Source organism: Nycticebus coucang, chromosome 8 (genome assembly GCF_027406575.1).
Source record: "Nycticebus coucang isolate mNycCou1 chromosome 8, mNycCou1.pri, whole genome shotgun sequence".
Lineage (NCBI taxonomy): Eukaryota > Metazoa > Chordata > Mammalia > Primates > Lorisidae > Nycticebus > Nycticebus coucang.
In genome coordinates this window covers 91,852,082-91,879,610 of record NC_069787.1, presented here as the reverse complement: position 1 = coordinate 91,879,610, position 27,529 = coordinate 91,852,082, and the positions used below count along the sequence as shown (strand labels likewise).

At 46.1% G+C, this 27,529-nt stretch overlaps 1 protein-coding gene across 1 annotated transcript in view; it reads left to right on the top strand.

The window, feature by feature from the left end:
- The window catches only part of CCDC12 (coiled-coil domain containing 12), a 60,193-nt gene extending 42,187 nt beyond the window's left edge, over positions 1 to 18,006 (top strand). The window contains exons 3-7 of the mRNA XM_053600460.1: positions 11,328 to 11,407; positions 13,417 to 13,478; positions 13,706 to 13,740; positions 14,710 to 14,786; positions 14,882 to 18,006. Of these exons, the coding sequence (XP_053456435.1) occupies positions 11,328 to 11,407; positions 13,417 to 13,478; positions 13,706 to 13,740; positions 14,710 to 14,786; positions 14,882 to 14,964 (337 nt within the window). The 3' untranslated portion in view covers positions 14,965 to 18,006. The remainder of the gene's footprint in view (positions 1 to 11,327; positions 11,408 to 13,416; positions 13,479 to 13,705; positions 13,741 to 14,709; positions 14,787 to 14,881) is intronic.
- Positions 18,007 to 27,529: the final 9,523 nt, after the last annotated feature.

Here is a 27,529-nt window from a genome sequence, read left to right as displayed (position 1 = left end):
TCACATGCCATATCACAACTGTCTTGATTAATGTACTTCTATAAAATTCTCTATGACTACTTAAAATTTCTTTGAGTGTACCATGATTTTTTACTCCTGTATTTTTTGGCATATCAGCTGTTTATAATTCTTTATGTATCCATTAGCTGTAGATTTTCAGGTAGGATGGGTGCAAAATTCAACCCTTAATTGGGTTCTGCAGAATCCGAGGAGAGTGGGTGTAGACCACATGACCTGGACGTGATAGCAGCACAGCAAGCCAGAGGCCTGATGATGTAACTAACACTTGGCCCTGGTAGTTTCCTGCAACAGCTGTTGGCTATTTATAAACTGTCCCTCAAGGGCCTGCCACCCCTTGGGGTTGACGCGGCTGGGTGAACTTGGGTGACCATAGTTATTGATCTGTCTTGATGGAGCTCCCATTGCGGTGTTGCTCCCAACTAGCTCTGGCTCTTCTGGCTCCCTGTGTTGAAGGGAGGGCATGCCTGTTAAAGCTCCTGCCTGGAACACTTGTGATTTTAGAGGCTGAGGAAGGGTATTTCAGGCAGCTGGAGAGCTGAAAGGATGGGGCTTCCGTGGAGGGACGAGTTTCCAGGATGATGCTGTACTGGTTGAACTCCACTGGGGACACAGACTGGGGGATTTTTTTTCCCTTGAGGAACATTAGATGCACCTGCAACCTTGGGCAGGACCCCAGCCACTCCGTCTAACAGCTGTACTCCGCCATAGTGGTTGCAGGTCCCTGAGGAGCCCTGTTGGGGTCCACCTCCAGGCTAGAGACTTGGGTTAGGATTCTGGCTCTGGCTCCTCCCTCAACCCGGGCTGTTTTCTACATCTAGAAAATGTCGACAACAACCTCTGCTTGTACTGAAGTATGTCTTGAGAAGTATCCTTGGAGATGCAGTGTGTGGAGGGTGCCCCTGCTGAGAAGGCGGTGTTAGCCTATTCACTGTGGTCCACGATTTGGGGTGGGGGAGGACATGGGGGCTTCTACCCTTTTTCCTGAAATTCTCTAAAGAGGCGTTTTCCAGGGTTTGTTTGAGAGGCTTTGTCCACCCCCAGGGCTGTGATGTGACCCCGTCCTGCACACAGTCAGTTCCTGTGTCATGTGCTGCAGTCAGAGGAGAGGAGGCCTGGTGTATGCTAGATAGGAAAAGGATTATTGCCCTGTACTGTACCATGTCCCCTGGAGTGGGGCCGGAGTTGCCTTTCTAGGGGACAGTGCAGAACGGTCTCCTCTGCCTGAGAGTGGCTAAGCCAACCATCAAGTGTCCTGAAGGAAAATGTTAATTAAACCATCACCAGGCTCAGCACCTGTTGCTCAGTGGTTTAGGGCACCAGCCACATATACTGGGGCAGGTTTGAACCCGGCCCGGGCCCGCTAACTAACAATGACAACAACAACAAAAAAATAGCTGGGTGTTATGACAGGCGCCTGTAGTCCCAGCTGAGGCAAGAGAAATGCTTAAGCCAAAGAGTTGGAGGTTGCTGTGAGCTGTAACGCCACAGCACTCTACCCAGGACAGACATAGTGAAACTGTGTCTCAAAATAAATAAATAAATAATAAACCATCACCAAACGAAAACATCCCTCCATAACCTTTCTATTTCCAGTATCTGCGTTCTGTCCTGATCTGTACTTTACTTGTACTGAATTTTTCTTTGTCTTCACAGCCAGGTGTTATAATTGCACTGTTCTGGGCTGTTCCCCCTCTCTGAAAGGGCACTTGCAGCTCTATTAGCAGTGTTTTCCAACCTTTTTTTTTTTTCATCTCATGGCACTCTTAAACCTATAGGTAAAATTCTGTGGCCCATTTAAATTATGTTGATCAAAAAAAAAGAGAGAAGAAAGAATATACTTATTGTGCTTTGAACTTCTTCTGAAAATATTTTAATTAATGATCATTAAAATTTTTTATGGCACACTGGTTGAAAATCATTGCTGTACAACTTTAGAGAACTCTGCCAGAGGAGAGCCAGAGATGTCTGCCTGGTAGATTATACTGCCAGAAACATTTGTATATAGGACATTTTGTTTTGCTTTTCCCTGTTTTGTTACTACTTCTATGGGACAGTTTCCCCAAAGCAGGATCACTGAGTCAAGGGGGTTAAACATTTTAATGGGTCTCAAAAGAATGATCAGATCAGTCTCTGGAGCAGTTGTGCACGCCGTTTGTTGTTTATGTTGCGGACATGAGTTGGTCCCAAGGTAAAGCAAACAGAGGGTTATTGGGGGGAGGTGTATCTCTGTGTGTGTTTTCTTGGGAGAGCTCTGATGTCTCTGTACTCTGAATATTTATTTACTTATTTATTTAGAGATAGTCTCACTCTGTCCCCATTGGTAGAGTGCTGTGGCGTCATAGCTCACAGCAACCTCAAACTCCTGGGTTTAAGTGATTCTCTTGCCTCAGCCTCCCAAGTAGCTGGGACTACAGGTGCCTGCCACAACACCTGGCTATTTTTTTAGAGACGAGGTCTCACTTTGGCTCAGGCTGATCTCAAACCTGTGAGCTTAGGCAATCCACCCGCCTTGGCCTCCCAAGTGCTGTGATTATAGGCATGAGCCACCGTGCCCGGCTGTACTCTGAATATTTAAAATGAAAGCCTTCTGTGGTCAAAGTTACTGATCCCTCTGGCCAGTGCTGGCCTCCACTGGCCCTGCAAGCTCATCTTGCTTGCCCTTCACTGTGGTCTGTTACTACAAGGAGAGCCTCATGCCAACTCTCTTACTTTGGCTCTTGAGGGGTCTGTATGGGCAGGAAGGACCAAGGTGGCCAAGTGGGAAGGGCCTTGTTCTCTGGAGGTAGGCCATGTGGGACTTCCCCGTCCTGTCCTCTCTCTGCCTTGCTCCAGGGTAAGGGAAGTACCCTCCATATCTCCATATCTGGGGGGTGAGAAGAGAGGCTGACACCACTGGTAACATGAATGTGTGAAGCCGGCCAGGGCTGAGAAGCATCAGGAGCAGTACAGAATTTCTCTGAAGCCTGTTTGCCAGTGATGGGGCAAACAAACTCCTAGTTTACAGAGAACACCAACTTTCTCCACCCACTTCCTCTCAGAGATACATATGGAATGTGTGAAAAAAACACCTCAAGGGATTTTCTAAGACTCTCCATTGTGCCTGGGACTCCTGCAGCTGGCCTTTAGATAGACCTTGTTCCTGGGGGTCCCATCGCTGCTCTGGCACTTGGCCGGTCTTCCCAGACAGCCAGGGAGGAGGCAGAGTAGAGGAAATGGAAAAGGAACATTTCCCATTTAGGAGACTCAGTGAAATATGAACTTGGGCATTGGCCTGTTGCTTTACCACAAAGAAGACACTTAGGAACCTGCTGCCTTGGCCTGGCCACATTCCTGCCCTCTTTACATCTGCTGAGCACAATTTCTTTGCTTCCTATTGTCTTCCCAATTCATTATGTGGCTCAGAGAGCCCCAGGCTACCCATAAAGCTCTTTTCTGAGTACCTTCTGAGTTCCTTTATCCAGCCTGAGGCAAGTATATGCTGCTCGCCCCCTCCCACACACACAGCTGCCTGGTGCTAAAGTGCGGAGCGAGCCGTGCAGGACAGGTATACAGCCATTGCAGGGTTGTGCATGGAGAGTGGGCTGCTGCGTGGAGGGTAGAGAGGCAAGTGGGGCAAAGAGGGCACTAGAAAAGAGTGGTCAGCTGCACATTGGAGGGGATGGGACTGTTAGGGAAGGGGAGGCATTGCCCACAGGACCACGTGTTGAAGCTTGAAGCTTATTTATTGGATGGGAAAGTATGTAGTAGACAGAGGCTGGTCCCTGCTGGGTGAGCAGTCCATGGGGCTAGACTACGTGAAAAAGTTTTGGCTTGTTTTGGGGCATGGGGGCCCCTGGGTAGAGGGAGCAAACGTGGAGGCACCGAGATGGTTTCTGTGTCTGCCTCCTGTGGAGAGACAACTCAGTGGTTGCCAATGAGGAGGGGACTGTAGGTGGCCCAGGTATTTGGTGCAAAGGGCAGTGTCCTAGAGGCCAGTGGGCTCACTGGGCTGCCCTTCTTCCTGTAGGCTCTGGGACAAGAAGCCCCCAAAGCATGGCTTGGTCTCTGCTTCCCTTTGGCCAGGGAAACAGCCTGTCCCTAGGCCTCAGTGACTGGTGGCCCTGGAGCTCAGCTGCTGGACACTGCCTGATACAGGCCCTGCCACAGTCTTCTACTCCATAAACTGTCTCTCTGTTTTGTAGTTCCTTTTGTCCGCTTGATTGGTTGGTTCTGTGTAGAAACAATACTGATTACTATAGAAATTCTGGGAACTACAGGAAATCAAAGAAGCAAGTAAAATTCACTCCTAGAAAGAATCACTGTCGATATTTTTATTATTTTTTTCTTTCTATGAATTTTCTCTTATATGTTCAAAACAATCCTTTGAAAACATTTTTAATGTTAAATATCCATTTTAAAATGGCTGTAGCTATTTTTGAGTAATGTGAGGAATTCAAGCAGTACATAAGGAAAGATATCTTCCTTCACTCCTAACTCAGAACCTTTGGAGCCAGCTTCTTGGCTTCTTTCAGAGATAGATTGTGCACAGATATGCAAATTTGCTGAGATATATCCCTTCCCCTGCAAGTTTGTTTTTACGGGCAGGCAGCCTCCTATGCTACTGTTCCTTGCCCTGCTTTTCTCAGTCAAGTGGTCTATCCTGGCATTCATTCATTCCACAAAAGTTCATAGTGTCTTCATTGTCTCTTGGGCGATGCTACTGTTGGTATGTACCTTACGGCACATAGCCAGAGTTTACGTGATGCCCTCTTTCCCCTAGGAAAAGATTAGCTCCCGGAAAGGCCTCCCGTGTTTGTGTCCTCCATAGCACCTGGTTGCCAGTGTGTTTTGCAGCCTTAGAATAGGAAGTCCTGGCTAAAAGGCTGGAGGATCCCATACCTTTGTCTTTGGCTCCTTAAGAGCTGGAGATTGTCCCACACTTCCTGTGGCTCATTGCCCAGGCATCGCCTGAGGCATAGGAAGGGCCCATGGAGTTAAATACTGTCATGTCTTTTCCCTATACAGAAAGGTTCCGTGCAGGTGCTGTCCCCACTCAGTTCTGAGCAGTCAGGGTTGCAGAGATGACTAAGATAAGCCAGGTTTCTGGCTGGTTACTGGGCTTGCTAGTAACTAACACCAAGCTTGTGGAGACCAGACAGACTGGTAAGGCAGGCAAAGAGGCTTCAACTGCTGGTGGTGTGTCCTGGGTGGCAGTGTGCAGAAATAAGCACATCCACCCTGCCACCCTGTGGGTCACAGAAGGATTACTTTGTATCTACCCAGTTACTCCCAGTTATATTGGGAGTATTTTAAGAGGGCTTGGCAGCCTGTGCACGTATCTGCTGGGCTGTTTGTTCCCAGCTGCATACAAAGGTCACTTTCTGTGGGCTTTGGAAGATTGGAAGGTCACTCTCTGTGTGCTTTCCCATCTTAGCCTGTATGTAAGTCAGCCATGCTTCCATCCCAGCAAGTATAGCTCTCAGGATCTGGGGAGGGGCCTCTGGGACAGCAGCATGTCCTATAAGACACAGCTCTGTTCACTGTTGATGTCCACAGCCTGTGTCACTCTTAACATGGCCTGATGAAAGACAAATGTTCTTGATTTCCATGTGGACTCCAATGCAGCCATGACAAGATTTGGACCCACATTATATTGTTGGAAGTCTAGGGCTCTAGCACCTCCTCCCCTCAGTAACCTCCTTATTCTAAAATGGGGGTAGCAGAACCAGCACTTGGCTCCAGGGGCCTCTAGAAGGGTGGCTTCCAGTTGCCAATGACTCCTTCATGCGTGCAGGCTGCTTCAGCATTTCTTGGCCTGCTAACAAGTTGTTGGGTGTTGACCTGCCCTACTGGTCTGGCTGGTGCTGTTAGTCACAGCCTCCAAGAACTTAGATAGCACTAGACAGTGGTAATGGGCGCCCCTCCCCAGGTCAACAGCATGGGCCTGCTTTATGTGGAAACCTATTGTCTTACTGTCTGACTGTCTTGACTTTCCTTTTTATCTTAACTCTTGGTCTTCTTTTGAATTTTTGATTTTTAATCATTCCATTTCTTTTCTTTGTTAACCTGTTAATTATATACTCATTTTCTTTTCTTTTAGTAGGTTTCCACAAGGGTAACAACATATATCCTTATCAAAGTCTAATACAAAATAGTAATACTTTTATTATTTCCCATATAGTGCTAGGACCTTAGAACACTTAATGCCATTTGCTGCTCTTTCTGCCTTTAATGCTATTGTTGGTGCATTTTAAATCCTACAAGTTATTATTGCTATTTTATGCAGTCATTATTATTATTTTTTTTTTTTTTGTGGTTTTTGGCCAGGGCTGGGTTTGAACCCACCACCTCCGGCATATGGGACCAGCGCCCTACCCCTTTGAGCCACAGGCGCTGCCCATGCAGTCATTATTTTTTTTTGCGCCCCCCCCACCCCCCATGCGGTCATTATTGATTTAAATTTATCTATGTATTTACCCTGCCTGGTGCATTTTTTCCCTGCACTTCCATGCTTCCACCTGAGATTTTTTTTTTTTTTTTTTTTTTTTTGAGACAGAGTCTCAAGCTGCTACCCTGGGTAGAGTGCTACGGCATCATAGCTCACAGCAGCCTCCAACTAGGGCTCAAACGATCCTCTTGCCTCAGTTTTTCTATTTTTAGTAGAGACGAGGTCTTGCTTTTGCTCAGGCTGGTCTCGAACTTGTGAGCAGTTAGCCGAGGGGTACCACCCACCTCGGCTTCCCAGAGTGCTAGGATTATAGGCATAAGCCACTACACCTGGCCAAGATCATTTTCCTTTAGCCTGAAGTACTCCCTTTAGTGACAGATTTACTAATGCCTAATTCTCCTACTAACTTTGCTTTATCTGGAAAAGTTTTTCTCTTGAAGGCTTTTTAACTAGATGTAGAATTCCGGTTTGGCATTTTAGTTTCTTTCTGTACCTCCAGGGTATTATTCCATTGTCTTACGGTTTCCATAATTTCACTCGAGACGTTGGCTGTCAGTTTCGTTGTTCTTTTGAAGGTTAGGTATGTTTAATTCAAAATTTTGTCTTTGTCTTTTGTTTTTAGAGTTTAACAATTATTTGCCTAAGTGTGCTTTTCTTTGGGGTTCATAATATTCCTTTAATTTATGGCTTGATGACTAATTCTTTAATAAATTCTGCATAATTTTTTTTTTTTTTTTTTTTTTGAGACACAGTCTCACTTAGTCACCCTGGGGTTGAGTGCCGTGGTGTTATTGCTCACAGCAATCTTAAACACTTGGGCTCAAGCGATCCTTTTGCCTCAGCCTCCTGAGTAGCTGGGACTATAGGCACCCACTACCATGCCTGGCTATTTTTAGAGATGGAGTTTTGCTCTTGTTCAGAGCTGGTCTTGAACTCATGAGCTCAAGCGATCCACCTGCCTCGGTCTCCCAGAGTGCTAGGATTACAGGCGTGAGCCACTGCACCGGGCCTATTCTGTAAATTTTTCAGTCATTATTTCTTTTAATATCGCTTCTGGCACTTTGTATGTTAGCTTTTTTCACCATGTTCCGTATGTTTTTTATGTCTTTTCTGTATTTACCAACTTCATTCTTCTGTATCTCAGTCTGGATATTTTTTATATCCTATGGTTCACTAATCCATTCTTTCGCTGTATCTAAACTGCTGTTGAGCTCATTTATTGAATTCTTAGTTTTGGTTATTTTTTTTAGTAGTATAATTTCCATTTGATTAACTTTTTTTATTTTTGTTACTTTTTTAAATTGTGACAGGGTCTCACTATGTGGCCTATGCTGGACTTGAACTCCTAGGCTTCCCAAGTAGCTAGGAATACAGATGCATACCACTGTGCCTGGCCATTCAATTAATTTTTACAGTTTCCACTTCTCTGCTGAAATCATCTTGTGATCTCCTTTCCTGAACTTTTGTTAATCATAAGTATTTAAAATTTTATTTCTGATAATTCCAATATCTGGATTTCCTGTGAGTATATTTCTATTTTTTCTCATGGTTCGATTGAATCTTGGATATTATAGTATTGCATATGAAAAATTCTAAAGATAATTTGAGGTTCTAGATAATTTATTTTCCTCCAGAGTGAATTTATTCTACCTTCTCGTAGACAGTTAGCCTAGGGGTACCTTGACCCACCCTTTCAGGACTGACAAAGAAGCTTCCTCTCACCAATACCCAGTTACATTGTCCCCTCTACCAAAGAGCAGGCCAGTTAAAACTGTGCTGAAACCAAGCTATGTTTCAGTCCCTGAGAAGAGTGGTCTTTTTCAGGTGAACCCTTGTTCTTATGATGGGGCTTATGGGGGGGGGGTAGTCACAACAGAAAGTAGGTGGGGGTTGCCAGAACCCTCCTCTTTGTTGCCCTAACACACATCTCTCCAGCCCCATGAGACCGTAGGAAGCTCTGCTCAGCCTCTCACCTTTTCAGCCACTGCTTATAAATGGACAGATACTTTGGGTTGTGCCTTTGGCTCAAAGGAGGAGGGCACTGGCCCCACTTACCGGAGGTGGCCAGTTCAAACCTGGCCCTGGCCAAAAAAAAACTGTAAAAACAAAAAGGACATAATTTTAATGGGAGAGAGATGTCCGATGTCAGGGGCATTTTGTTGCGTTTTCCTTATCTTCATGATGACAACCTCTAAAATCCTTGTTGATAAAATATATCAAACTGTTGATAAATCCTCATTTTGATATATTTCCAAGGCCAATAAACAGATTTTTAAAAATACATCTGTTGGGGGTGGTACCTGTGGCTCAGGGGGTAGGACGGCGGGTGGCGAGTTCAAACCCAGCCCTGGCCAAACCGCAACAAAAAATAGCTGGGCATTGTGGCGGGCACCTGTAGTCCCAGCTACTTGGGAGGCTGAGGCAAGAGAATCACCTAAGCCCAGGAGTTGGAGGTTGCTGTGAGCTGTGACGCCACAACACTCAACACTCTACCGAGGGCGAGGGCGACAAAATAAGACTCTGTCTCTTAAAAAAAAAAATACATCTGTTATCAGGTGTTAACTTGTTTGAAGAAAGGAACTTGAATTCTAAGCTTGTATTGGAAAGGCCAGGCCCCTATCCTCCACCTAGGGCCTCATGACCTCTGCCAGAGACTTTTGCCCTTTGGCAGTGGTGGAGATCACCAGGGAGGGCAGTTAGTTGGGCATGGGGTGGGAGAGTCTCTCCATTACCTCTCAAAGATGAGTTCGGGGAGGGCTTGACCCTAGCTTGATAGAGCTAGACACACCCAGAACGGCCTCCATATTTACAGAAGTGGAAACTGAGGCCCAGAACAGGACCTTCCCATGATGAGGGGGGCTCAGGTGTTCTTCACGGCTCTACCAGTGCTCTGCTGTGGGGCGGGACAGGGCACAGCGGGCAGTACAGCTACTGCCTTCTCCTCTCTGGCTTCTCCTTTCCCCTGCTGGTCTGTCCTGATTCCTGCTGGTCTTCTGAAGCCATGCGCATCAGCGGGGGGTGGTGGTGAGTGTATGGGTGAGTTCTTGGTACAGTTCCCACTGGACTCCTTTCTCCTACCCATTTCTCACAGAACCTCGGAGATAGTTTCTGGATGACTGTTTTTTTCCTCAATCCCTTAAGTTTTCTTCCCACACTCAGTTTCTCTTCCTCTTTTCTTCGCACCCTGTTGTGAATGAAAGTCATTGAACCAAATCATGCCTTACTTTCTCTCCCTGTGCCTCAGTGGCCTGACCTTTACCCCCAGGCCTGAGGCAGGCATGAGGGGTGGGGAGGCAGGTGGGGTGTCCCTGTTCCTTAGAGGATGCAGGCTTCCGGGAATGTAGCATGGGCGTCCTTCACAGGCAGTGCTGGTGCTGCACTCACCCTCACCCTGTCACAGAGGCTCAGCCCCTGTGCCTCTGAGGGGAAGGAGATGGTGTATGAGCTGGGGGCAGGGAGCAGGTGGTGCTTTTGAATGGGGGAATGAATTTGGTATCTGAGAGCCTCCATGTTCAGAGCCCTGCCACGTGCCAGCTGTGTGGCCACAGACAACAGCTGCCTCACCTCTGGGGAAGTTTGCTAAGACAGAGGGTTTGGGAGATGGCAGGTTGTGGGAGGCCTCCTGTTGGGAAATCGCTCCCTGTCCTGGAGCCCAGAAGTTTCTGAGGGACCTGCAGTCAAGGACTAAAAGAGGTAGTAGGGAAAGAAGAGCACAGCCCAGGCTCACCTGGCTGGCAGGATTGCCAGGGCCTGGGTGTCTGTTCCAGTGTCCCTTGTCTCGCCTTTACTAGGGTCACCGGCCCCCAGGAACTCCACCCTGCTGCCCTGCGGAGTTACTGGGGGCTGAGCCGCTGAGCTACAGCTGCCTCCACAGTTGTGCCTCTTCCACAGCCCTCATGGGCCAGTCCCGTAGTCATGGAGTGGGGTCAGCTTCTTGAGTGCTTTGTGTCATGGCCCTGGGCACTACAGCTGCAGGCCTGGACATCGCCTCCTTTAGGAGTCCGTCCACGTTCCCCCTGGCTGCAGGCAACCATGCTCCTTCTGAAGCCCCCAGCATGTGCTCACCTGTCCATGTGTCACTCCTCACTGCTACGTGCCCTTGACCCAATACACCCAGATCCTTTCCACTAGAGGTTGATGGACAACATGGCATTTGCCCAGAGTAGGAAGTCTCTGGGGAGGGGAGCAGGCTTGGAGAACTAGTGTGTGACTATGGGCTTTTTCTTTTCTTTCTTTCTTTTTTTTTTTTTTTGAGACAGAGCCATAAGCTGTCACCCTGGGTAGAGTGCTGTGGCATCACAGCTCACAGCAACCTCCAGCTCCTAGGCTCAAGCGATTCTCCTGCCTCCGCCTCCCAAGTAGCTGGGACTACAGGCACCTGCCACAGTGCCCGGCTATTTTTTGGTTGCAGCCGTCATTGTTATTTGGCGGGCCCGGGCTGGATTCCAACACAATGCCCGGCTATTTTTTTGGTTTGGGGTAACTTGGCCCAGGAGTTCTAACTCTGGCTGGGAGTCGCACCTTGCCTTGGGTTCAGATTGCTGTGTGACCCTCTTTCTATAGCTGTCAAGCAGGCATACTCCAGGAGACACTCAGTGAATGCCCTCTAGGGATCCCTTCCCAGGTCTGGAGGAGGTCCACACTCCAACACAGTAGCAGCCAGTCCTGCTGCCAAGTGGCAGAGACGGTGGCTGCGGAGGGCCTGTCCTGGCAATGCCCTGTTTTTCTGTCTTCCCTCTTGACCAGGCCCTTTCCAGAGGCGTCAGGAAGTAACCTGCTTGTGTGAGTTTGTAACATTTCAACTTGCAAGATACATGAGGTCATTGAGACCATGTCACACCCTTGATTCCCTCTCTGCTTCTCCTCGCTGCCTTCTTAGGGAACTCAGGCTGCGGAACTATGTCCCTGAGGATGAGGACCTGAAGAGGAGGAGGGTGCCCCAGGCCAAACCTGTCGCAGGTAGGTGGGCTGCCTCTCTCTACCTCAGCAGGCTTTGCCCTATTGGAGAACAAGCAATGTGCAAATGCTCTGACAGAGGCCCTGAGGGAGTCTTGTCAGAGCACCGCTTAGCCCAGGGCTTACCTGTCTGCTGTGAAGTGGGGAGCAGCCCAGTGACCATGAGCTTCTGGGAGGTCCACCCAACTCATGCCAGGGAGCTTCTTAATCATGCACATCCCTGGACCCTGCCTTGTTGGATCTCTGTTTTTATTTTTTACTTTTGTTATCAACTTTTTTTGTGTGTGTGAGATAGTCTCACTATGTTGCCCTGGGTAGAATGCCGTGATGTCACAGCTCAAAGACCTCCAACTCTTGGGCTTAAGCGATTCTCTTGCCTTAGTCTCCTGAGTAGCTAGGACTACAGGCGCCCACCACACGCCTGGCTGTTTTTTGGTTGTAGTTGTCATTGTTGTTTGGCAGGCTCAGGCTGGATTCAAACCCGTCGGTTCCAGTGTATGTGGCTGGCGCCTTTAGCACCAAGCCTTTTTTGTTCTTGTTGAGACAGAGTCCCACCCTGTGCCCTGAGCAGAGTGCAATGGCGTCATAGCTCACTGCAACCTCAGACTCGGGCTGTGGGCATCCTACTGCCTCAGCCTCTGGAAGCTGCTGGAATTACAGGCACCCGGTTGGGTTTTTTATTTAAGACAGAGTGTCACTATGTCTCACACTTGGTAGAGTGCTGTGGCATCACAACTCACAGCAACCTCAGACTCCTGGGCTTAAGTGATTCTCTTGCCTCGGTCTCCCATGTAGCTGGGACTATAGGCGCCTGCCACAATGCTGGGGTATTTTTTTGTTGCAGTTGTCATTGTTGTTTAGCAGGTCTGGGCTGGGTTCGAACCCGCCTGCCTGGGTGTATGTGGCCAGCGCCCTAACCACTGAGCACAGTTGCCAAGCCTGGGTTTTTCATTTTTTTTATGGGGTGGGGGTCTCACTCTTGCTCAGGCAAGTCTCCCTCCTCAGCCTCCCACAGTGCTGGGATTACAGGCATGAGCCACCTCACCTGGCTTGTTATCAACTTTTGATTGTAAAATAAATTAATAAAGAGCATCTTGTGAAAAACTAAAGTGTCACCCATTTGTCTGCTCCTCCCCCCTTCATCCCAAAATCCAGATACTCCCCTGGTAATTTGCTTTAAGGTTTGGACTCCACCTGGCAGGGCAGTGGCATGGTGAGAGCAGTTGGGCAGGACAATGGAGGGTGAGGAATGGCTCTGGGCCTCGGGGTCAAGAGGCAGCCCCAGCCCACATCTTTAGGAGACAGGGCAGGGAGGGCACTCCTGGGGCCACTGTGTGGCAGGGGTTTGAGGCAGCCTGCAGAGTCTGGACTTGTTAGTGCTTTGGTTATCTGTCCCCTCTGGGACAGATACAGCCCACAGGACCCACCACCATGCTCTGCTGTCCAAGAGCCCCAAGGCTATGTCTACTTCTCAGCCCAGAGGAGTCCTCTGAGGGGACATGGCTTCTTCCCGTGCTCTGCCTCTGCCTGGAGGCTTGGTGGAGCCAGGAGTTGCCTGTCCCCTGGTCTTGGGAACACACACCTGAGATGGGATGAGAAGAAAAGCCACATGTGTCTCTGGCCTGGCCAGGGCCCAGAGGTCATCCACAGAGCCCAGGAGCCCTGGGATTATGAGGAAAGCCAGTCTTCAAGGCCCTTCACAAAACTGCACTTTGTACAGGCAGCCCGCTGGGTTCACAGCTGGGGTTAGCATTGGTGCATCTGGACTGACTCTGGCACGCTACCTCCAGCTGTCCCATTCTTGCAACCTGGGGTGACCTTCATCCCAGGGAAACCCAGACCCCTTCTTCAGAGTTGCCTTTGCAGGGTTCCACTTCTGGCTGGAGCCAAGGATAGGTGGGTGCGAGGAAAGTTGGGTTCTCTTTCTCTCCCTGGGGCCACAGTAGGCAGTGTCACTCCAAAGTGGCAGCTTCCTTTCTGACAGGCCTCCATTGTTGTCTTGCACCCCCTAGTGGAGGAGAAGGTGAAGGAGCAGCTGGAGGCGGCCAAGCCGGAGCCGGTCATTGAGGAAGTGGTGAGTGCCTGGGGCCGCCCTGGCCTCCTCTGCCTCTGTGTCCACTGCCCTCCCTACCTGCTCTCCCTCTGTCCTCCTCCTCTTTATTCCCTTTCCACCTCTGTCCTTGCTCCCATCCCCGCCTTCCTCCTTCCGTTTCTCCCACTTCCCTACCTCTCTACCCTGTCTTCCCACCTGCCCTGGAGCTGGACCACTTCAGCCCTGACTTGTGTCTCCTCCCTCCCCAGGACCTGGCCAACCTTGCACCCCGGAAGCCTGATTGGTGAGTTTTGCCCATGCAAGATGGTTGTAGACTGGGGGGGCACTTGGTGCCAGGTATGGGCTGTTCCCTCTCACAGTGAGGAGACAGACAGTACAGACATAAGATATAGAGCTACACAAGACCCTTAACGTCAGAGCTAAGTGCTGACAAGGACATAAAATGGGGCAATGAGAGGAAAATGATGGTGAGAACTTAGGCAGAAGGGGAGGCCCCTCAAGAAAGGGCGAGATCCCTACTCCAGACAGTCCCATTTGAGCAAGGCCGGCCTTTGTCCTCTGGGGACCACAGAGAGGGGTGGCATGGAGGGAAGGGCCGACACAGCTTTCTGTCCTTGTTGCACCACTAACTAGTGTGTTCCCCTCTGGCCCCAGTTTCCTTGTCTTTCTCAGCCCCTTCAGGGGAGGAGGAGACTATAGGTCTTGTGTCTTGGACCATGGGTAGGGACTCTATCCCTCTTACCTAATTCTAGGTCAAGTATAGCACTAGTTGAGGGTGTTTTTAATTTGATGAAACAGAGGCATGGGTGTATGTCCTGGGAAACCCAGAGCCAGAGGGAATAGGCTGAGTGTAGTTCTGGAAGCCCACAGTGGAGGGGGAAACCCTGTGGCTGGAGGAGGAGCAGGGCCCACAGTGGGCTGGAGCAAGTCACTCCCTGATGGTGATTGGGCAGGGCAGACCAAGAGAGGATCCCTGAAGACCTACCCATTCTTGCTTGCCTTGGTTCAGCTTCCCTTGTTGGGTGAGTCTGTGGGGCTAGTCCCCTGGTCTCAGTGGGTCATGGAAGTATGGCTGGGGTTTTAATAGGCATAGGGAGGGGAGAGAGAGAGGAGCATCCTGGCCTCCTCTCTAGGTAACCCCCTCAGGCAATGGTTGTGACTCCTGATGCCAGAGGGCTGCAGGAAGGGAGGGGCCTGAGGAGTCACCAGGCCAACCTTCAGCCTTACACCTCCCTCCACCTCCTTGCTTCAGGGACCTCAAGAGAGATGTAGCCAAGAAGCTGGAGAAGCTAAAAAAGCGGACCCAGAGGGCCATCGCTGAGTTGATTCGTAAGTGCAGGGCCTGGCAGGGTGGGATCCTACCCTCTGGTGGTGGCCTGAGCACTGAGCCCCTCTCCATCCTTCCTGTCTGCCACCCATTTCAGGTGAGAGGCTGAAAGGCCAGGATGACAGTCTAGCCTCTGCAGTGGTCTCCACCACCGAACAAGAAACCTGTGACTCTGACTGAGGTGTACCCTGTCCTCCTGCTCCTGTTAAGCCTGTCGTGTAGGTGGACCCTTGGGCAGTGTGGGGCTGGGTTTGCCAACACCTCCAGTTTGGCTTCAGAGTATTAACTGTGCCCTGTCAAGTCTGAAACCCTAACGGGTGAGGGCTCCTGAGCTGCTCCTTCTGTTCTTAGTGAGGGCAGAGCCAGCAACAACTCTGTGGGCATGTTGGGTCTGTACATATGTATGTATTTTGAACTTTTGTTTTTTAATCTGTGGAAATAGAGTTGAGTAAACCCCTGTGTGTGGCAGAAACCTGTCAGGTGTTGCCTGTGCCTGGGGTGCTGTGGGTTTGGGTTCCAAGACAGGGTAGCCGTAGAGATGGTACTTAATATGAATAACCCCAGTGTTGGGCTGGGTATGTTGAGGCTGGAGGGGTCGTGAAGGCCTAGGACTGACCATCTGGGACCAAGTTCTGGTCTAGTCCATTGTTGTAGAGGTCATTTCAAAACTCTTGGGTGACAGGAAGGGGGCCTGGGAGAGTTGTTTTAAGACTTCCTCTAGGCCTAGGCCTTGCAGTATTCTGTGGGATAGCTGCAGAGGCTCCTACCCTGGTCCTCTGTGGATCCCCTCACAGTGTGAGAGAGAGAAGGAAGAGACAGAGCCCCAGCAAACCCCAACTAGAGTCCACTCCTGTTTTGAGGCCCTGGCGCTCTTTTCCCCACTTTGCCCAACTCAGGCCTAGACTATGGCTCTCCAAGGACAGGGCCCCAGCATCAGAAAGGGGTGTTTCACTTTGCTAAAGACTGGGGTATTGTAGGCTGGGTTTCACATTTGGACTTCCAAAGTCCTGGCTTTGGGACCATGAGTGTCCTATGTGGAGCTGAGCCTCCAGGTTGCCTGGCTGGCTATATCATCATCTCTGACTCCAGGTGCCTGTGGCCAACTGGAATTACATCTCCTCCAGAATGGTTATGCCCTTGAGCTTCCTTTAGAGCTTTTTCTTAGCCTCTTGCCTCTCTCCTAAGTCACCCAGTGTGTTCTTTTCTGTGCTACATTACAGAAACACAGAGGCTCAGTTCTGGTAGACTTTGGTCATAGTGGTGGAGTGAGTGTGTGCACACAGAGACCAGCACACTAACACAATAAATAATTCCTTTAAGTTAAAATTATGCGACTACTCTCAGAAGGTATCCTGTGTAGAAAAGGAGCAGAAACTTGTAGCTGTAAATGGGGTCTGCTGTGGTAAGTGGCCAGTTTCTTTACTGAGCAGTGAGATAAGGTTAAGACTCTGACTCCAACAAGGAACAGGGACCAGACATGCCCACGGTTGTCAGGGCTACAATTAGGCTTCCTTTTCTAGGATGAAGGATGAAAGACTCCCTGCAGCTCCTCGGATTACAGTTGGAAATAGGCAGTGAATACCCAGTGACTAGTAACTAAGTTCCTATTCAGCACCAGATCTTGGACTAGAGAGGGTTATCCCATTGTACAAGGGCCTAGAGAGCTAATGAAAAGTGTGCTTCTGATTTTATGACCCTGGGTGCCCTGTAAGGAAAAAGAAAACAAAAACTACCGTGGATGATGGGCACTCAAGTAAAAAATGACAAAATAGAAAATCCAATGCTTTAAAGAATGGCCAACAACCCAACAAGTGGGAGAATTTATACCTAAGGAAATTGAAACAGATCCTAAAATGCTTTAAAATGAGCATGTATTTTATGATCAGATGATCCCCATAACTCAAGAATAGGGTTAAGTCCAGCATGGTGGCTCATGCTTGTAATCTAGCACTCTGGGAGGCCAAGGTAAGGTAGGAGGACCACTTGAGCCCAGGAATTTGAGATTGCAGTGAGCTGTAGGGTCATGTGTGGGAAGGTAGATAGAATGACTTCTCAATGGGGCATACCACCTCAATCCTGGGATATCCAGGGGAATGCCTGCAGATGGACAATCCCTGGAGGTTTGTCAAAATCCAGGAAGATGAAAAGAGCCCGGAGGCACCCAGACAGGCTAGATTAGGACTATGCCGTCTTCTACAGATAGGAGCATTTAAAATCTTTGAACTTTTGATGCTTAGTTAGATTAGGAAACCTGGTTTACTTACCCTGGGGGAATAGAACTAGTTTCTCCCTCCCCCTTTCAAAATATACCATCCCTTGGGCTGTTTGGTCTGTTAGCAACCCCCTGCCATTTGCCCAGCCTCCCTCTCTCTATCCAGTCTTCCTGGGGACTTAAGATTTCTTCAACCCTATCTTTTGTATATGCACCTTTGTTGGAAATCACAGGGGCTGCATTTTCTAGGTTTACTCAGCCTGAGTTAATGTAAGCGTTCTCCAGGCATTCCCAGACATTATCTTTTAAACTGGCATGAGTTATTTATTTTCAGTGAAGTTTTCCCAGCTGTTTTCACACCATGTTGGGGTTCACGCACAAAGACCCCTGGTCATGGAGTGAGACACTCTCTCTCTCTCAAAAAAAAAAAAAGTAATTAGACACAAGAACTCACATGGTGCCTGTGGCTCAGGGAGTAGGGCATCAGTCCCATATACTGAGCATGGCAGGTTCGAACCCTACCCTGGCCAAAACTGCAACAAAAAAAATTAATTAATTAAAAAAAAAAAAAAAGAAAGAAATAGACACAAGAACTCCTCCATATTCTTCTTCTTCTTTTTTTTTTGGCCAGGGCTGGGTTTGAACCCACCACCTCTGGTATATGGGGCCGGCGCCCTACTCCTTTGAGCCACAGGCACCGTCCCTCTCCTCCATATTCTTTATTTCAAAAACTCACTAGAAGCTAAGTAATAACTTAGAGTCAAAGAAAGGATTACTAAATAGGAGTTAAAGCTGAGGAGGGCATATAGAAAGTGACAATGAAAGATGAAGAGGGTGAGATGGAGGGTAGATTGAGAACCTTGCCACACTGATAGATGCGTTCTAGCTGACAGGAGTTCCAGGAAAGGAAAATCAGAGAAAGAAACTACTTGAAGAAGGAATAGCTGACTATTTCTGTTTCTAGCATCATGGTAGAATAGTTGCCTGAACTAATCCTCCTTTGGAAACAACTAAAAATACTAGGTAAATACAATAAATAATGGCAACACATATTTTTAAATACAGCAATGAGATAGCAGGAAAGAAAGAAATACTTGGGCAAAAATGTAAGAGCGGTAGCAACATGCCAAAGTCTGACCTTTGCCTTGAGGGGTATTTGACAAACCAGGTAAAATTGTGGATTGGTTTTGGGGGTCCTTGGTGCCTGAATTTAAGACTGCCCAAGACCTATACAAAATAAGGGGCTTTAGTAGGCAAGCCTTCTGTAAAGCTTGGATCCCAAAGGGTGGAACCCTCTGTGAACTAATAATAAATCTACTCTCCTGGCATCCCAGAGGAAAATTGAACCTTGCCACTTATTGAAGTGAAAAAAGGTCTTCCTTGAGAACTGAGCTAGCCCTCATGTGGGTTTGCACATGAGAAACATGAAGCAGGAGTTTAAGATGGTCCCAGAATGGTGGAGGTCTCTAGCACTTGATAGAAGAAGTGCAGATCCTACTTGGACTTGAACAAACCTTTGTTCATCTCAGTCCTCAAAGAATTCTCACCAATAAAGTTCTAAGAAAAATGGATGGATGAGAGTTCTCAAGGGTCATCTCCACCAGGACCTGGACTACTTCATGCTGTACTGTCTCAGCACTGATGAAAATGAGGGGCACAGTTCCTACCCCTCCCACCAGTCTGATGTGGATTCTGGCCCAATCTAGGAGGATGGGATTTTTGGAAATGAGCAGCAAAGGAAGGGAGCAAGGCATTTTGAGCTAAGAGCTTCAAGTTATTAAAAAAAAAAAAAAAAGGAAAGAAAACAAAAATGAGTAGCTTACAGAAAAATTTACCACACAAGGCAACAAAGCACCAAAAGCCAAGGACAGTAAAAATAACATGGTAGAATCAGACTCCCAAAGACTTCAGACATTAGAATTATCAGTCCCAGAATTTAAATATGTTTTAAAATGATTTAAGAACTAGAGAGTTGTGAAAGTAAGAGCAGATTGCAAAAGAACCAAACTGCTGTTCTAGAAATAAAAATACAGCAGTCCTCCTTTGTCCACAGTTTCACTTTCCATGGTTTCAGTTATTCGTGGTCAACCACAGTCCAAAAATATTACATACAATAAGATACTTTGAGAGAGAGAAACTGTATTTGCAACATTCAGTATACTGTATGTAATAGTATATTATTACAGTTTTTGTCAGTAGTTATTGTTAATCTCTAACTATGCCTAATTTGTAAATTAAACTTTATCATAGGTGTGTTTATAGAACTAGAGAAAAAACATAGCGGGTTCAGTACTCTCTGCAGTTTCAGGCATTCACTGAGGGTTTTAGAATGTATCCTCCATGGATAAAGAATGACTACTATATTAATAGCAATTAAAAACCTTGTATCTATGAATTAGATAAAGACAAAGAGACAATTAATGAATGGGAAGCTAGATCTGAAGAAGTTTTCCAAAATACAGCTCAGCAAGATAAACAGATTGGTAAGAGTAAGGGGCTGAAAGACACGGAGGATAGGAGAACATACAACATATGGAGTTCCAGGAGGAAAAAAGAAAAAGTGAAAATGGGGCATAGGCATTTAACAACAAAAAAAATGCTTGAGAACATTCCAGAACTTTTGAAAATCACTATCCATAAATACAAGAAGACCAGCAAATCTCAAATAGTTTAATAAAAATAAAGAAATATGTATCCAAAAGGTTCTGTTTCTTGATCTGGGTGGTGACTCATTAGGTATTTTTACTTTATAAATATCCATTGAGCTGTACATGTTTTATGTATTTTATATGATTATTCTAGTTCAATATACAAATTTACTTTAAAGTTTTCACACATTGTATTAATCATCAATTACTGCATACAATTTACCTAAAATTCATGAATTTAACAAATACTATCTCACAGTTTCTGTGGGTCAGGAATCAGGAATTGCTCACCTGGGTGGGTGTAGCTTGTGCTAACTTGTGAGGCTGCCCTCATCTGAAGGCTGGACTGGGGTGGGAGGATCTGTTTCTAAGATTGCTCTCACATGGCTATTTTTGAGAGGCCTCAGGACCTCTCTGAAGGGCCTGCTTAAGTGTTCTTATGACATGGCAGCTGGCTTTCCCATAGTGGCAATCCAAGAGAGAAAGCAGAAGGGAACTTCAGGGACTTTTTATGACCTGGTCTTGGAGTGATTCCCCCACCCCTCAAAATTTTTTTTGTTTTTCCTTTTTTCTCAAGATGGGGTCTTGCTGTGTCATTTGGGCTAGAGTGCAGTGATGTCATTGTAACTCACAGCAACCTCAAACTTCTGGGCTCAAGCTATCTTCCTGCCTTAGCCCTCCAAGTTGGTGGGACTATACGCATCCGCCACTTAAGCCTGGCTTTGCTCAGGCTGGTCTTGAACTCCTGGCCTCAAACAATCCTCGTGCCTTGGCCTCACAGAGTTTAGGCATGAGCCAGTATGTCCAGCCCCACATCCTGTTTTATTAGGAGCAAGTTGTTATGTTCAGCTCACACTCAGAGGGAGAAGAATTAGGTTCCACTTTGTAAAGGGAAGACTGTCTAAGAATTTAAGTCCACAAATCCCCAGAATTTTAGAGCTACCTCATACCTAGTTGCAATGTAATACAACTGGAGAACATAAAAGACCCCAAAATTGTTAAAATTAGAAAAGACATAATCACCTTTCAAGAAGCAATACGTGCAGAACCTGTGTGTTTGAGGGGAAAAAAGCAACACAGCAGATGCCTCAACTACAACCATTGTTTTTTTTTGTTTTTGTTTTTTTTAAAGTAAATTTATTTCATGAATCCCCAACAATAAAAAAAAAAAAAAAAAGTAAATTTATTTCAGGTTCATGTAAGAGTACAAACAACCAGGTCAAAATGATTGATTTTGTTAGGTAGAGTCCCTCTTGTGGTTATGTCCTACACACAAAAGGTGAGTCAAACACCTCCAACTCATTCCCGTTCAGTGGGAGCACCCCAACCCCCTCCCTCCCTCATTACCTCTCCTCCCAACTTGATTTGAAATGAATTTTTCAAAATTCTATGTGGACATGTATCACATCATCTACGGGTTTCATATTAGTACTGAGTACATTGGATAATTGCTTTTCCATTCTTGTGATATTTTATTAAGAGGAAAGTGTTTCAGCTCCATCCAGGATGTTACAAAAGTTGTGAAGTCACTCACTATCTTTTTTTATGACTGAATCGTATTCCATGGTGTGCATGTACCACAATTTGTTAATCCATTCCTGAGTTGATGGGCATTTAGGTTATTTCCACATCAACTACAACCATTGTTAATTGGAATGAAAGAAATTGTCAACTTAGAATTACATACCTAGAGAACATAACTTACAAATGTTTTTAGGCAAGCAAAATCAGGGATTCTGTCACCAGCAGACGGTTAACTAAAAGAAAATGTATTGGGTGGGAGTAATGAAAATGTTCTAAAAGTGATTATAGTGATTGCACAAATCTTGTGAATATGCTAAAAGTCACTGAGTTGTATGCTTTAAATGGGTGAGTTGTCTGGTATGTATAAAGCTGTTTTTAAAAACTGAAATTAAAGAGCATTCTTAAAAATTTCTAAATATCAGCTGGGTCTGGTGGCTCACACATGTAATCTTAGCACTCTGGGAGGCTGAGGTGGGTGGATTGTTGAGTTTAGGAGTTCAAGACCAGCCTGAGTAAGAGCGAGACCCAGTTTCTACTAAAACAATAGGAAAAGTAGCCAGGCATTGAGCTGGTGCCTGTTGTTCCAGCTACTTGGGAGGCTGAGGCAGGGAAATCTCTCTTTTTTAAAGAATCTAGATGTAAGATTTATTTTATTTATTTATTTATTTATTTTTGGCAGGGGCTGGGTTTGAACCCGCCACCTCTGGCATATGGGATCGGCACCCTACCCCTTTGAGCCACAGGCGCCGCCCCAAGATGTAAGATTTATTTATTTATTTTGAGACAAAGTTACCCTTAGTAGAGTGCTGTGGCGTCACAGCTCACAGCAACTTCCAACTCTTGGGCTTGAGTGGTTCTCTTGCCTCAGCCTCCCAAGTAGCTGGGATGCAGGCACGTGCCAAAATGCCCAGTTGGTTTTTTGTTGTTGTTGTTGTTGTTGTTGTTGTCATTGTTGTTTTAGCAGGCCTGGGCCAGGCTTGAACCTGCCAGGCCTGGTGTATGTGGCTGGCGCCCTAACCACTGAGCTACGGGCGTTGAGCCAGGGAAATCTCTTGAGCCCAAGAGTTTGAGATTAATGTGAGCTAGGCTGATGCCACAGCCTAGCTCACATGAGACTCTGTCTCAAAAAAAAAAAAAAAAATCTAAATATCTTTAGACTGAGGAGGTACAATCACAGAGGAAAGTACAAGAAATAAAAAGGAGGGGCGGCGCCTGTGGCTCAGTCGGTAAGGTGCCGGCCCCATATACCGAGGGTGGTGGGTTCAAACCCGGCCCCGGCTGAACTGCAACCAAAAAATAGCTGGGCGTTGTGGCGGGCGCCTGTAGTCCCAGCTAATCGGGAGGCTGAGGCAAGAGAATCGCTTAAGCCCAGGAGTTGGAGGTTGCTGTGAGCTGTGTGAGGCCACGGCACTCTACCAAGGGCCATAAAGTGAGACTCTGTCTCTACAAAAAAAAAAAAAAAGAAAAAGAAAAGGAATGAAAAGGTTGAGTGCGGTGGCTCATGCCTGTAATCCCAGCATTCTGGGAGGCTGAGAGAGACCAGCCTGAGATAGAGCAAGACCTCACCTCTAAAAATAGCTGGGTATTGTGGCTGGTACCTGTAGTCCCAGCTACTCGGTCATCACTTGAGTCCAGGAATCTGAGGTTGCTGTGAGCTATGATGCCATAGCACTCTACCAGGGGTGGCAAAGTGAGACTCTATCTCAAAAAAAAAAAAAAAGAATAAAGGGAAAGAAAGTATTTTTTAGGGTAAAGCAACAGCTGCTTAGAGTACATAACATCAACAGTATATAAGTCTAGAGGTGGGAAGTGATCGAAGTCACAGTCTTGGAAGAAGCCCACTCAGGAGACAAAAGACTGGGAAATAGGCAGGCTGACATTTCTAGAGTAATCCTAAACAAATAAAAACATGGTGTTAACCATTTTCAAAGTAGTTGAGAAAAAAATGGAATGAGAAGAAAGTATCCAACAGAAGACAGAGAAAAGGTAGTACAAGTAGGTGAAGCAAATTATCACTAATTACAATTAATGTAGTAGGCCACTTCTTTTTAATCTCAGTTTGCAGCTGTTTAAAAGAGAAAGGTAACCAAACAAAAAGATTAAAATAAAGGGACTGCAAGCTGTGGTGGCGGGAATTGTGTCAGACCAGGGGCCTGTCAGAAACGTTCTTAGCCACACCAGTGTGCCGTGGAGTGGGGGGCCTAGCTGGTGCCGTGGGAAGAGTGTGAAAGGGTGTGACCACTTTGGAAAAGTTGAACACATGCACACACCAGGACCCAGCAGTTCCTCTCTTGGTGCCCTAGTGTTGCACACGTATGTGAGGAGACAGACGGGGATGCTAGTAGAAAATTGTTCATACTAGCACAGGCTCGTGGGCCCACACATACAGCTCAAACTAGTATACAATAAATTGTTCTTAGAGTGGAGTAGTCTATAGTCATGAAAGGAGCTACAGCCATGTGCTACAACATGGATAGATCTTGAAACAAGCATGAGCTGTTAGTGTGATGTTCCAGATTGGGCAGAGTGAAACAGTATGTGCTCTGAGGACAGAGCTGGGGCAGAAAGCAAGATGATGTCCAACTTAAGGCTTCGAGTTAGCTCTAGACAGGGGCCCTTTGAGGTTTTAACAGCCTTATTTTTCTTGTTTGATAGGAATTCACGTTATTCTCTATACATAATCATTTTTATACACTTTGGCATTATGCGCTGTATTTTAAATACAGGTGTTTTTTTTTTTTTCTAAGAGAATAGTTTTACTACATCTGCAGTTTCACTACAGTGGTGGAGATTATAACATGGAGACTAAAGAGAAAGATTATATAAACAACACATGTAAAAAACAGACAAGTTACCTAGAAAGGAATGAGTTTTACTTGATCAACAGTAGATGTGAGATGATAAAGCTTTCCTAAGTGCTGAGGAAACATAAATGTTAGTCTGCTCAATTATCATAAATAGGAGCAGGATTAGACATCTTCAGGCTTAAGACACTAAGTGTTTACTATGCGCTGATCTTTGCTGAAAGAACTAAAGGATGGTCTAGCAGGAACTGCAGTGGGAGCAGGGTGTAGGCACTTGGCAGATACCCACAAATAGGACTTAAACACGGAGGGTTTGTTGTTCTTGCATTAAGTAAAACCTGGCACAGTGGCTCCTCAGGCCACCAGGGATGTGATTCTATGGTTTCCCCAGTTGCCATCCTTAGTGCCCTGTCCAAGGTTTGAACTTCAAGCAGAAAGGCAAAGGGCGGGTCAGCTGAAGAAACCCTGGCTTCACTTCTGATTGGCTGTTACTGTGTCACAGGGCCACCCCTAGCTGCAGACACATGTTGGGTATAAGGATGCTCCAAGCTGGAACATTGCCATCATAGTTGAAAATCTTTTTTCCAGGTATGATATTTATTTTAACAAAAATACACCAGTGTCCTCCCCTATACACCTATTTACAAAACCCACTGATCAGTCTATAACCTGGGTTTTTTCTGCTTCTGAACATGGGAACATGGGGTCATTAATAACTGCACAATTCCTGGAGATGGAATTTATCCAGCAAACAGAACAGATGACTTAGCGCACTCAGTCTACCACCATGATTGAAATTGAGATTCTATGAGAAAGGAGGAAAGGTAGAAACTACAGGGAAGGCAGAGGGCAGGAAAAGGTGGTGAGCAAAGAAACGCTGGAAAAGCCCAGTACCATCAGCTGACTTCTAGCAAGACTGACCAAAAGACGCAAATTATAAATATCAGGAATGAAATAAGAGCGTCACATACCACAGGCATCGAGAGGACAGGAAGAATATACTGTAAATTTCCACATAAATTCAGCGAATCAATGAAATAGACCAATTTCTTGAAAAGCACAAATACCACATCTCACCCAAGATGAAATGGATAATTTGAATAGCTTTATAATGATTAAAGAAATTGAATTCACACTTTAAAAACCCTGAAAAAGAAATCTCCAAGCCCAGTTAGGAGAATTGATAGATTTAATCCCAACAAGATTTTTTTTTCTGAATACATATAGACACGATTATTATAAAAAGTATGCAGAAAGGCGGAGGAACTAAAATAGAACAATTTTTTTTTTTTTTTTTTTTTTGAGACAGCGTCTCACTTTGTCGACCCCCGGTAGAATGCTGTGGCATCATAGCTCACAGCAACCTCAGACTCTTGGGCTCAAGCCATTCTCTTGCCTCACCCTCCCAAGTAGCTGGGATTACAGGCACCCACCACAATACCCTGGTGTTTTTTAGAGATGGGGTCTCACTCTAGTTCAAAATGGTCTCGAACTTGTGAGCTCAGGCGATACACCTGCCTCAGCCTCCCAGAGTGCTGGGATTATGGGCGTGAGCTACTGCTCCTGGCCTAGGTTAAACTACTAGAAGAATAAAGCAGGTAGTTTCACTACCCACTGTTCACGGCTACAGCAGTCAAGCCCTGGTGTCCTGTTGGTGGAAAGATGTGCAGATTAATCCATGGAATGGAACATACAAGCTTAGCCAACTGATTTTTGTAAAAGGTGCAAAATAAATTTAATGGAGGAAGGATAGTCTTCAGCAAGTGGTGCTGTGGCAAAAAAGAAAAAAAAATAAAACCCCTAAGCTTCAGACCTTAAACAAAAATTAACTCGAAGTGTATCAAAGATTTAAATGTAAAATGTAAAACTAGGAATCTTTTAGAAGTAAAAGGGTGCCTGTGGCTCAGTGAGTAGGGCGCCGGCCCCATATGCCGAGGGTGGCAGGTTCAAACCTGGCCCCGGCCAAACTGCAACAACAAAAAAAATAGCCGGGCATTATGGCGGGTGCCTGTAGTCCCACCTGCTCCGGAGGCTGAGGCAGGAGAATCGCGTAAGCCCAAGAGTTAGAGGTTGCTGTGAGCCATGTGACACCCCAGCACTCTACCCGAGGGCGGTACAGTGAGACTCTGTCTCTACAAAAAAAAAAAAAAGTAAAAGGGAAGACAACCTTCGGAACCTAAGGCTGGGTGAATAGTTCTTAGAACTGAGACCAAAAGAACAGTCCATTAAACAAAAATTTAATAAATTTGACTTAAAAGCTTTTGCTTCAACAAAGATCCTGTTAAGAAAATAACAAGAAAAGCTACAAAAAGAAAATATTTACACACCAGGCATCCGATGAAGGATTCATACCTAGAATATATAAAGAACTCTTAAAATTAAACTGTAAAAAATAAAGCCAATTAGAAAGTGGGCAAAGGGCATGAAGAAATATTTTAATGAAGAGGATATATAGTTGGCAAATAAGTACATGAAAGATGTTCAGTATCACTAGCAATTAAGGAAGTGCAAATTAAGATCACAGTCATTACACAGCTATTTGAACAGATAAAAAAGAGTGGTATTACCAAATGCTGGCAAGGATATGGAGAAACAATTGTATATTGTAGGTTGTAGGTGGGAATGTAAAATGGAACAGCTATTCTGGAAAATAGTTTGGCACATTCTTAATCTCCACTTAAACTGAGCAGTCATACTCTGGGCATTTATCCAGAGTATGTTTACATTAAAAAAATCTGTTCTGGCGGTGCCTGTGGCTCAGCGGGTAGGGCACCGGTCCCATATGCCGGAGGTGGTGGGTTCAAACCCAGCCCCGGCCAAATTAAAAAAAAAAAAAAAAAAAAAATCTGTTCACAAATGTTCATAGTAGTTTTTTTTGTATTTGCCAAAAGCTGGGGTGGGGGGAAATGCTCTTTAGTAGGTGACTGATTAAACAGTGGTATATCTAAAGCTTGGAATACTACTCAACAATAAAAAGGAATGAAGTAATAAAAATGGGATGCAATAGCTTGGATGGATCTCAAGGGCATTATGGTGAGTAAATAAATAAGGCTTAGTACCTGTAGCACAGTGGTTACAGTGCCGGCCACATGGACCGGGGCTGGCAGGTTCGAGCCTAGCCAAGGCCAGCTAAACAACGACAACTGCAACAAGAAAATAGCAGGGTGTTGTGGTGGGCACCTGTAGTCCCAGTTACTTGGGAGGCTGAAGCAAGAGAATCACTTAAGCCCAAGAGTTTGAGGTTGCTGTGAGCTGTGATGCCATGACACTCTTACCGAGGGCGACATAGTGAGACTCTACTTCAAAAATAAATAAATAAATGTCAAATAGTCACATACTGGGTGAACCCACTTACATAACTATTAAAATGACAAAATTATAGAGATGGAGACCTTACCATCGGTTTAGGGATGGTGGGGACAGGTGCAACTAAAAAGGTGGTGGAGGGTGGCGCCTGTGGCTCAGCGGAGTAGGGCGCTGGCCTCATATGCCAGAGGTGGCAGGTTCAAACCCAGCCCTGGCCAAAAACTGCAAAAAAAAAAAAAAAGGTGGTGGCT